The sequence below is a fragment of the Stegastes partitus genome, unplaced genomic scaffold (genome assembly GCF_000690725.1).
Source record: "Stegastes partitus isolate 25-593 unplaced genomic scaffold, Stegastes_partitus-1.0.2 Scaffold812, whole genome shotgun sequence".
Lineage (NCBI taxonomy): Eukaryota > Metazoa > Chordata > Actinopteri > Pomacentridae > Stegastes > Stegastes partitus.
The window spans coordinates 139108-150573 of record NW_007578543.1 but is presented as its reverse complement, the minus strand read 5'-3'; the positions used below and the strand labels follow the sequence as shown (position 1 = coordinate 150573).

Genomic DNA, 11466 nt, shown 5'->3' with positions numbered 1-11466 from the left:
CTTTGGAAAGGAGGACACAAACCCAGAACGCACATATAAGACTAGCAGACAAACAGGTGGCTGGTGCATCCGGGATAATCAAAACTGCATCCAAAAGAAATTCAAGTAACAAAAAGGTATCTGAAATCTGAAGTAAACCGCGAGCAAGGCGTAAGAAATCACAGAGGAGGCGAACAGATGAACTGACAAAGACAGAGGGAGAAACACGAGGCTAAGTACACCGGGGAGGCAGGAGTAATTAGGAACAGGTGGAGACAATCAGGGAATCACAAAGGTGGGAAATAAGACAAAGAAAGGAGGCAACATCGACCGAGGCACGCAAAAGGAAATAAATAAACTAAAACCCCAAAACCACAGCACACAGATGCTGGCTTGGAGCTTTGCGCTGACAACAGGGCAGATGGTCCCGGTCCTCTTCATCCCAGAGGACGCAGCTGATGTTACCAGATTATGACTGGTCAGACCACAGGAAAGTTTTCCACCTCATCTCAGTCCATCTTAAACGAGCTGTTGTTTTGTATCATCTTCTTCGCATGATAGAGCTTCAACCTGCATTTGTGGATGCGGAGAGAAACTGTGTTCACTGACGATGGTTTTCTCACAAGTGTTCCTGAGCCCCTGCAGTGATTTTTCATTACAGAATCTTTTTCTTTTTTTAATGCAGCGCTGAAGATCAGGGCTATCCATCGTTGGTTTTGGGCTTTGTGCCCTGACCGCTGAGATTTCTCCCAATTCGCAGAACCTTTAAATTACATTGTGAACCGTAGACAATGAAATCCTTAAATTCGTTGCAAATTTGCATCAAGAAATGTTATTTTTAAATTGTATATTTGCCCATGCAGTCTTTTCCACAGCGATGAAGCCCTCCTCATCTTTCCCTCTGAAAGCCTCTTTGGGTTGCTTGTTTTGTGCCCATTCATGTTACTGGCCTGCTGCCAATTAACCTAATTAGTTGTGACATGTTCAACCGTGTGTTTGTTTTAGCATTACACAATTTTTCCAGCCTTTTTGACGCCCTTGTCCCAACGTGAACTTGAAACGTGTTGCTGGCATCAAATTCTAAACTAGAAAATATGTTTTAAAAATCAAAATTTCTCTGTTTCCATGTTTGAAATGTTTTATTTGTACTACTTGCAGTTGATTACAGGCCTCAAATAAATCACAGATTGCTGCATTTTGTGTTTATTTTCTATGTCACACAGTGTCCTAACATTTTTGGAAACAGGGCTGTAATGGATTACAATATAAATTATTATTTAAGTATATGTATTCTGTAGTGCAGTAGATTTTAAAAACACATTTCCTGCTCTGCTAATGCTAATACTACTACTACTGGTGATAAGACAATGACTACTGTTGATGTTAATTCTATCAGTGAGAGGTTAACTTTCTACAAACATGCTTCTGTACCTTTCTAGAAAAAATAAAAAGTTATCCAATAACTTATCCAAAAAATACGACATAGGGCTTAACTGCACTATATACTAATATGTGAAATTACCCAATTAGTGTGTACAAGTCAATAGAACTGCGGAGATGAAGTTCTTAATTTGGTTCTCAGGTTGACCAAGATCTAGATGATGTTTCTGTGTATGGGTCCAATGGGGTGGGAGGGCTCGACCAACCACTGGTGGCCATTTTGAAAAATGGCGGCCACAGTCACCAAGATGAAAATTAGCAATGGTCCAGTATCCAGTTTTGTTCCCAATATAGCTATACCAACTTTGGTGTTTGGGCTGCAAGGTGGTGCAGTTGGTTAGCACTGTTGCCTCGCAGCAAGAAGGTTGCCGGTTCGCGTCCCGGTGGGGGCACCGGGATCTTTCTGCGTGGAGTTTGCATGTTCTCTCCGTGCAGTGTGGGTTCTCTCCAGGTTCTCCGGCTTCCTCCCACACAGTCCAAAAACATGTTGAGGTTAATTGGTGATTCTAAATTGTCTGTAGGTGTGAATGTGAGTGTGCTTGGTTGTCTGTCTCTAAGTGTAGCCCTGTGATAGACTGGTGACCTGTCCAGGGTGTCTCCTGCCTTAACCTTAAGTCGGCTGGGATAGGCTCCAGCCCCCCATGACCCTCTTGAGGATTAAGCGGTGTATAGATAATGGAGAACTTTGGTGCTTTTAGGGCAAAATGAACAATTGTTAAGATATGTGGAAGTACGCCGACCCACCTAACTACAACTATAAGATGTAAGCATTTAAACCTAGTCGATATTCATGTTCCCTCTCGGTGGTTAATGGTTTCGTCTAATCACCACCTGATCACACATTAGATCTTCTCTTCTCTGCAGGAACATCAGTCATCCAGGTGACGGCCTCAGACGCAGACGATCCGACTTACGGCAACAGCGCCAAGATAGTTTACAGCATCCTGGAGGGGCAGCCCTACTTCTCTGTTGACCCCAAGACAGGTAAGACCACCTCTGTGTTCGGTTAAAAGGCTTTTTTACTGCAGCTCAGGGAAAGTTCAAACAGAGAGGTAACCAGGGATCAGCCGGCACAAGCAGCGCTGTAAACAAGCTAATGATGCGAAAAGCCAAGGAAAGCATGTGGCTTTTCTTTTGTTGTCTGAGTCCATTAAATGTTTAGGAAAACTATTAATTACAGGAGGTTTCCAGATTGCGGTAATGATGCAGGTGGTGAGTCTCTGTGAACTGTTTCTCAGCAGTGGAGCCAGATCTTTTGGAGGATGGGTGTCACAGGTGGGGGGGAGGCAGTTCAAATGAAAGCCTCCACCTGCTCCATTATATTTTAGTGAAAGAGCAGCTGCACTGCAGGTTGTTTACTTCATACAGCTCAAAGATTTTCAGGAAACCTTGCAGGCATTTGTTCACGAGTCGTATCTTTTTGTCAGAAAAGCTACCGCTATACTTTCTGATTCCTTGATTTTTGTTGCTGCCTCAGTGTTTGCAAGTGATCAGCGTCAGTCCTATTCGTTTGCATTTTCATCACATTCTAAAGCGGGTTGTTCAGTTGAGCTGTCCAGTTTACTCAGTATCAGATTTATACATTTTGGCAAACTGAATATAAGATGCGTCACAATGCAGTTGTCACCTGATTTTCCAAACATCTGACACGTCTAATAAAACGTCTGTACAGTCTAAGATGTAAATGAAGAGACACCTGCAGCACCGATAAGGTCCTACTACAGATATCAGTCTCTTTATTTGGAAGTCCTCCATTTTTTCTTCACTTTCTCGAACAAAATTTGGGCAAATATGTCCAAATTCTGTCTTTTAATGTGATGTGAGGATTCATCAGCAGTGAGTGTTGCATCAGTGTCCGTCTTAATGCTCAATTATCAATCCAAACAAGCTGGTTATGTCATTGACAGATTATCTGAACCATGCATACAGTTACAAGAACAGTACGAATCCCCAAGTTTGCATGTGATATTAAAAAAAGAAAAAGAAAACTGTTATCTGTGCATATTTCATGAATTAGACATTGAGCTATCAGAAGAAATTTACCAAATAATATATGGTGATTATTTCAGTTACACATTGTTCTGAAGCTGAGAAAAACCTCTCTGGTATGTTGAATCAAGGATGTTGCAGAACTGCTTGCTTGCTGACAGGCTTGAGTGCTGTGTGGCAGCAGAGTGCTGAATGCAGCCGCAGGGTAGGTGGATGATACTGTAAATTCTCAAAGAGTGGCCGAGGCCTTTATTTGCATCAGTGGCTGGAGGAAAAAAAAGGCTTTTGTGTGGGAAAGGCCTTTATTTCTTCTTTTTTCAGCTGGTCGGCAGTAAATGTGAGCTCTAAACATCTTCCACATAGAAGTGTTGAGCCTCACATGATTCATAAGATGGTAAATTTAGATTTATAGGGTGTTTTTTTATTTAATCAATACATTTCTTCAAGCTGGGAATGACTTAAAAATGTTACAAAAGACGGTAAGATATTGTGTTAGTAATAGATTTGAACTATTATTAAATTTATTATATTCGTACTAAATTTTTTGTCGTTGCTATGGCGCCATAAGAGTGGCAGCCAGTTGCGGCGGTTCCTACCTACTTTCTGTGATTTTGGCTATTTACTTTGGCTCTTCTTCTATCTTTTTAATATTTTAATTTCACACAGCTGTACCACATTTGTGCAGGAACAGTGGAAATGCAGATGGCGTTTTTTTTGGTCTGTTCTTTGTTTTTTTTTGTGAGTTTTTTGGGGTCTGCGTCTGGCGAGACCTTGAGCCGTTGAGCCATGGCTCTATTGTTTTTACACTCGTGAACAGCTGTTGGTGCTGAGCCAGGCCAAGCCACCGTCGTGGGAGAGACCGGACATCCCCGATGAGCTCCGCAGGACTAAGAGGGGATGCAGGGCAGGAGTGAAGCGTCGGGAGATGAGGAGATGCTACAAGCTGTCCGTACCGTCCATCATCATGGGAAACGTGAGGTCTCTCCCGAATGGATGGAAGAGCTAACAGCTAACAATGCTGACCTGACTACAGTGGGAGTATCGGGAGTGCAGCCTAATAGTCATGGCTGAACGAACTCACTCCCGACTCGCTCGTAACTTTGGATGGATTACACCTGGTGGGGGACTTGCCATGTATGTGAATGAGAGATGGTGTAATGCTGGGCACGTTAGCGTTAAAAAGCGGCGCTGCACGGGGGATGTTGAACTGCTGGCGGTTGGTTTGCGGCCGTTTCAGGGAGTTTTCACACATCCTGGCGATTGCAGTTTACATCCTTTCCTCGGCTGATGCTGCTGCAGCCTGTGAACTCATCCATAGTTCAGTGTTCCAGCTGCAAACATCACACCCTCTGATCGTCATCTCAGGAGACTTTAACCACACATCGCTCTCCACCACTCTCCCAGTATGTGGACAGCCCAACTGGAGACGGTGGGGCCTTGGACCTGCTGTGTGAGGACACCAGGATGCATATTACTTAATTATTGTTATTTTCATGTACTTTCAATATTTTTGGATGCTGCTGTGGCGTGGAATTTTTCCCCAATGGGGGATCAATGAAGTATTCTATTCTATTGTTTTCTATTCTACTCTAAACATGCCACGTCCAAAATAGTCATACCCTTTAAAATTGTAAAAATGCAGCTTCTGTATCATTCAAAAAGTAATTCCTGCAATGCATTCCGATACACTATAAACTGAGAAGTGATGCAGCAGGTCAATTGTGAGTCATGACTAAAACCAAAGAGCACAGTGAGCTTTCTATTACAGTCCTTCTCTGAGAGAGTTGCACACAGTAGCTGCTGACAAAGCTGGGAAAAGATAGAAAGCCAAATCCAAGTGTTTTCAAGTGCCGGCGGCCACAGTGCAAAGCATCATAGGAAAGTACAAGGTGAAAACTCTCAGAGTGCATGGTAGGAAGCCAGAAATGACCCCATGTACTGGCAGGAATGGTAGTTTGAGAGGCCAAGAAGAAGCCAAAGATCAGCAGCAAAAGCACCCTGATGAATCTGAGCAATTCTGGTAACAACATCTCAAGTAGACACTCCAGCACACGCTGAACAATGCTGGTCTTCATGGATGCAGACCAAGAAGGACTTCGCTTCTCAGAGACAAATACACAAAAGCTCCACTGAACAAAGAAAAAAAGCTTTTAGTCATCATTTCTAAAGCCAGATGAGGTGGAAATGGAGTTGCTTGGACGCAGAGACATACACACACACAAAGGAAATACATTCCACCCCAAGGACACCATCCCCACGGTGAAGCATGGTGGTGGCAATGTTTTGGAGGATTCTCAGCCAAGGGACCTGCCAGCTTTAAATACAGCATCATGAGAAAAGAGATTTTGTTGAGATTCTGGAGGAAACATCAGGCAGTCTGCAGAAAAACCTGGCCTTTGACAGCACTGGATCCTACAACAAGTCAATGATATAGAACAGGGGTGTCAATCTCAAAAACACAGTGGGCCAAAATTTAAAACCTGAACAAAGTCGCGGGCCAACATTGAACAAATGAACCTTTTAATATGGACCGAAACAAATTTTGCTTTAACATTGAATATGGAACAAGTAACGCTTATTAGCATACATTATATATAACTTAATAGTGGAGACATGCAAAATCAAATTATAAATAAAAAAACACATCAATGGCACAGTTGTAGTGTGAAGTCGCTATGCCTACTGTCACAGAGGAGAGGGAGTTTCTGGGTCCTGTCCTGATTGACGCGCCAAAACAACAACAGGGCATTATGGGATTTGTAGTATTAGCGGTGACTGCGCTGTACAGTATAATACCGGGGGCAGCTCTAGTAGTCATTTGGTATTGTCTCGCGGGCCAAATATAATTACAAAGTGGGCCAAATTTGGCCCGCGGGCCAGAGTTTGACACCCCTGATATAGAACATACAGCGAAAGCAGTGAAGAAAAGGTTAACAGAAAACCATATGAACATTTTAGAGTCCAGACATGAATCCCATCAAGAATCTGTGAAGGGACCAGAATGATGGAAGAGAAACCTTCCAACTTTAGAGACCTCGTGGTTGGAAGAGTGGAACAAAATCCCAGTCGAGACGCAAAGAAAACGTTTATTGCTAACACAGTATCTTGCCGTTTCAAGCCAGAATAAATCTATTGATCAAAAAAAAAAAACTCACCCGTTGTCTTTATATATTCAGCATAATATCTGTTTCCAGAAAAGTCACATCAGGTATCAAGTATTTTCCACAAACAGCACTGAGCTGCCACGAATAAAACTCCACATTTCCGTCTCAACTTTCACTTCAAAAGACACTGGTTGCGCACTTGTCACACCTCCAGCTCCGTCTCATCAGGGGACTCTACCTTCCACTTCTTCTGCTCAGTTCAGATCTAATAATGTGCTCCACAGCCTCTCAGGACACTGCGGTTTTTAATTCACACAGCGGGACATGTGAGGAGAGGGAAGTGTTGCAGATGTCGTGATAAAAGATGACATTTTTTTAATCTTTTTTCATGAACTTATCAATAATGCTGCAACACAGCAGTGAACTAAATGCAAAATCAAACGACTTCCGCTGTTGACGACGTGTCTGAGCGGACAGAACACAGAATAGAGGCCCGCAAATGGAAAATAAAAAGAGGCTCTTTTGTTCCCGGTGCCCCCCATCCCCTCCACGTCTTTGTGTTTTTCTTCCAAAACTTTGCCTGTTATGTTGCTCCGTCCACGAAAGGCGAAGAGAGAAAGAAGGCCTTGTAGAGGCGGCATACAGAGAATATCAAAGTATGTTCAGTGAGAGTTCTTTTCAAAGCATATTCTCCTCAATATGAATGGAAGTCAGAAATGGAGGTTTCAGTACACAAACTGCACTGTCTGCCTTGTGTGTGGCTCTCCATACAAATCTGGCTTCACAGTGAGACAGCCGTAGAGTAAATCTAGTTATTTTGAGCTTTGCATTATTTCACTGATATTCATGCAGCACTTACTGCATTCCCAATTGAGTAGAAAAGATGATATGTCTGTTTACTGCTTCTGGCAAAATAGAATATGATGAATAATGTGGCACGTTCGCCCTCAAATTACACACACTGAGCTCGACACAGTGGTTTCCTTCGCCGTGGTTGTCAGAGAGCTGGGCGATTACAGCTGCAAAACGAATCACGAGAAAATGTTTCATTTCGGTTGATATTGATAATTATTCCTAATTTTAATGACCTATTTTTAATAAAGACCAACAGAAAAAGGGTTTTGATTTTAATTTAACCACCTCGAGTTTAACCAATTTAACCCGTATTTGCCAAGGTAATTATTTTAATGTTAAGGCAAGAGTGAAAACCACATGCAAAGAAATATATATGTAAAGATAAAGACAAGGAGTTTTGCACAGAAGCCATGAGAGAGGGTGAAGGGGCTTCATCTTCAATGAACATGATGGGCTGATAGGTGAGGAAGAGAGCCCACTTGGGGTTTGTTCATGGAATGAAATTTACATTTTTGTCAGGTACTTTCACGGTAGTGAATCTGTGGAGGGAGCTAAAGAGCAGGCTGATGGAGACCCTCCAACCTGAAAGAGTTGGAGTCCATCACAAATGATGAATGGGGAAAAATACCAGTGGAGACATGCAACAAGCTGGTCGGCAATTATAGGAGGCGCTGGATTGCTGTCATAGCCAATAAAGGCTTTTGATTATTGAGATTGGGGTATGAATAATTTTGGACATTTTTGTTCAAATGTAAATAGAAGCTGAGAAATATTATTTTTTCCACAATGATGCCTCTTGTACATCATCTTATTATCTTTTGGGAGAAGTCTGTGTCATTTCCAATCAAAAAATAATAAAAGTAACTTTAAGTCAAAATTTGCCAGGGGTATGAATAATTTTGGACATGCCACTTTTTGTTAGAATGTAAATAAAAGCTGAGAAATATTTTTTGTTCCCACAATGATGCCTCTTGTACATCATCATATCTTTTGGGAGATGGCCGTGTCATTTCCATTCAAAAAAAAAAAACTTGCTGGTAGAATAAAAGTAACTTTGAGTCAAAATTTGCCAGGGGTATGAATAATTTCAGGCTTTACTGTATGTAAGTAAAAATAGAGTTAACAGAACACAGAATAAATCCACATAATATGTGAACTCCTGACAAGGTAGAGATAAATTCAAGTGATAGTAACAAGCATTAGTAGGCATCCTTATGGGATTGTGAGACCTTCTTGTATTTATTCAAAAGGTGTCTTTTAATTGATCAATGCTCGTTTGTATCTTGCCATGTGCGAACCGCAAGCGTAACACAGACGCTCTGTCAGAACATCTAACCTGAGTCTTCAAACCAAAAACAGTCAGCACAAATTATTCTACACCTTAAGATCTCAGCTGGTGCGTCCTAAAGACAGGAACCCCCGCTGAGAGGAAGACTAGAATGGAGGGCGACATCCCATGTAGTCACTGTGGGGAGTACAACAGAACCAAAACCGCTCACAACATCAACCAGGAATCATTGGACGGTTGGGGAAAGATCAAGAGAATCATTTGCTTTTGAAAAATTTTTTAAATGGCACAAAATCATCAGCAATGTTCAATGTCAGACTTCCAGCTGACTTTGCTGTAGCACAGTTCCCCACTGCAATGGCACGCAGCTCCAGAACAGAGGAGATTTGACACACAAAGACAAGTAGATACAAGACTGAGCTCTTCACAGTCGCCGATTAGAAGAAAGTCCAAGACTTCCAGATGGCAGTCAAACAAAGACTCACGAGCTTAAAAGGATACAGACAACGTGGCGGGATGAATGCTTGCTCCACCTGTGCAACAAGTCGTGCCAGTCGCTAAAAATCAATGTTGAATACTTGTCACAGTAGCAGGATGTCTGGGGTCAGGATCACTAAACTCAAATTAATCAGTGGAAGATTACACTAAAGTTTTCCTCTTTTTTTTTTAGTTAGCTTCACAGAAAGTGCAGTGAAAAGAAGCAATCAATATTTTTGCTGTTAACACCCATTGCCCTCAAAAAAACTCTATTCCTCAGCACACTCGCACAAAGTTTTTCGAGCTACACGGCAGGTCGGTTGTTCCAGCATCTCGGAAATCTTGGCACAACTCCGCACAGTTCTTCTGTGGATTGAGGCCGCCTCGCCGCGTTCTGTCTCTTCATGTAATCCCAGTCTGACTCCATGATGTCGAGATCAGGAGTCTGTGGGACGACGCCGTCTGCCGAAGAACTCCTTGTTCTTCCCGCAGCTGAGGACGGTTCTGACTCCGGCTGGTTGTTTGGGTTTATTGTCATGCTGCGGAGTGAATGTGGGATGACTCGGATGTTTCCCTTGTTGGTTCTGTGTGATGGATAAGAATGAGAAACTGTCTAAAAACCTCTGCGCGGTGTAAACGCTCACTGAATTCCAGATGGGTATTTCGGTGTCAGTGTTCTGGTATTGTTGATGCCGGGCCATTGTTAGTGTTGTATAGTGCACTGAATGCTACATTAATCTCTCGGTTTGAGTCTAAAAAATTATGCCAAATGCAAATAAATGACTGCGATATGTTGCCAAGGATGGATTAAGTGCCTTCTCACCTACAGTCTTCCTCTATGTCTGTCTTCATTTATTTTTATTTGTCATTCTAATTTTAGCAAATTAGGGATAGCTGCTTTTTCGATGAGATCCCTTTTTATTTACCAAAAAAGCAGCAGCACCAGTATCTATGCTGGTATTGATAACATCTTAACAATACCCCTGATGGAGGTTAAAACCTGTGTAAACAAGAACAGCAAACCCTGAAGCTTTATGTTCTGGTTTGCTGATGTTTCAGAGGCTTGGAACATGTTCAGAATTCAGAAATGCTGCTATGCTGGAAATGGCTCATCTATATTTCATCAGTCATCCACAGAAATAAGAAGAATACAACAGCAGACGACACAGCGCACCCAGAAATACAAGGTTCACGTGTCTTTTTTTTTTTGTAAGTGTTAAACTATTTTTGGCTGGATATTTCCCCAGGTATGAGGTTAGATAATAAAAACCTCAGACTGAATAGGTCCAGCACCAGCTGTCCTCCCCCTTCATCACCACAAACATGCTTTGCCTCCTCTGCCTTTTTTTTAAACACCATTTCTCCAGTCTCCCTTTGCTCTTCCTCCAATTATTCTCTTTGCTCTCCCGTCTCCTTGCCCGCAGAGGAGTACGTCCCACCTAGAGGGATTTTGTGATTTGCTCTCTTTTGAAGAAGTGGTGCTATTTTGGAGAGGAAAAAAAAACCTGTGATTTATAGAGAGGATCCATTAAGAGTCTAGAGCGAAGTCAGGCACAGTTAATGTCCTCATCTAGGTGGTCTACAGAGACTCCCACCAGGCAAGGTCAGCACATGCTCACAAGCATTCAGGAAGCCAGAGGACCTCCCTCACACACAGCCTCACTGATGAGCAGAGGTTCTGTTCACCAGGCTGCACCTTTACTTCTGCTCATCTCTTCCTTTTTGATTGCAGATATATTTGCAGCTTTGGATTCATTTCCAAGCCATCGTTTCTCTCTTCTTGTGCATCGTTCTCGGCGGCCACGGTGTGTGTTTGGTTTGTGCATTCTGGCAGCTAGCGGCTGAATGCTAACAGGCTCCTTAACATGGTGCACAGGGCTCAGACTGGCAGCAGAATAAGGCAGGTGCTTGGATTAATGAAATGTCAACAAAGAACTTTAATGTCTGGTCAATGGACTTCAAACACTAAAACACAAGCTAAACACAAGGTGCTAGCAAATGGATATATGGATATTTGTGCAGCCGTCTACTGTATGCATTACCTGTACAGTGAAGGTCAGAGCCTTGAAGGGGATGTTCACGTAACAGTACAGAGATTGGCTTTCATCTTTGACTTTTATCTTTTGCAGCATTCAGAGCAAATTTGCATCTAAAGGTGTTTTTGCTTTGACTTTGCGTTACTTGCAAGTCTGAGTGCACAGTGATGAATCCTGTGACTTTTTTTTTTCTCCTTTTTTGTACATTATACAGACCAGACAACTAAAACCGATACAAGCTTTCACCTTCTTAACTGCCTCAGCTGTGCATAGCATATGGTGCTAATTACCATGTTAG

General features: G+C 42.4%; 1 protein-coding gene across 1 annotated transcript in view; it reads left to right on the top strand.

Moving 5' to 3' along the window:
- The window catches only part of LOC103365115 (cadherin-18-like), a 156130-nt gene that overhangs the window by 22482 nt on the left and 122182 nt on the right, over nucleotides 1-11466 (top strand). Inside the window, exon 3 of the mRNA XM_008292459.1 lies at nucleotides 2284-2403. Within this exon, the coding sequence (XP_008290681.1) occupies nucleotides 2284-2403 (120 nt within the window). The remainder of the gene's footprint in view (nucleotides 1-2283; nucleotides 2404-11466) is intronic.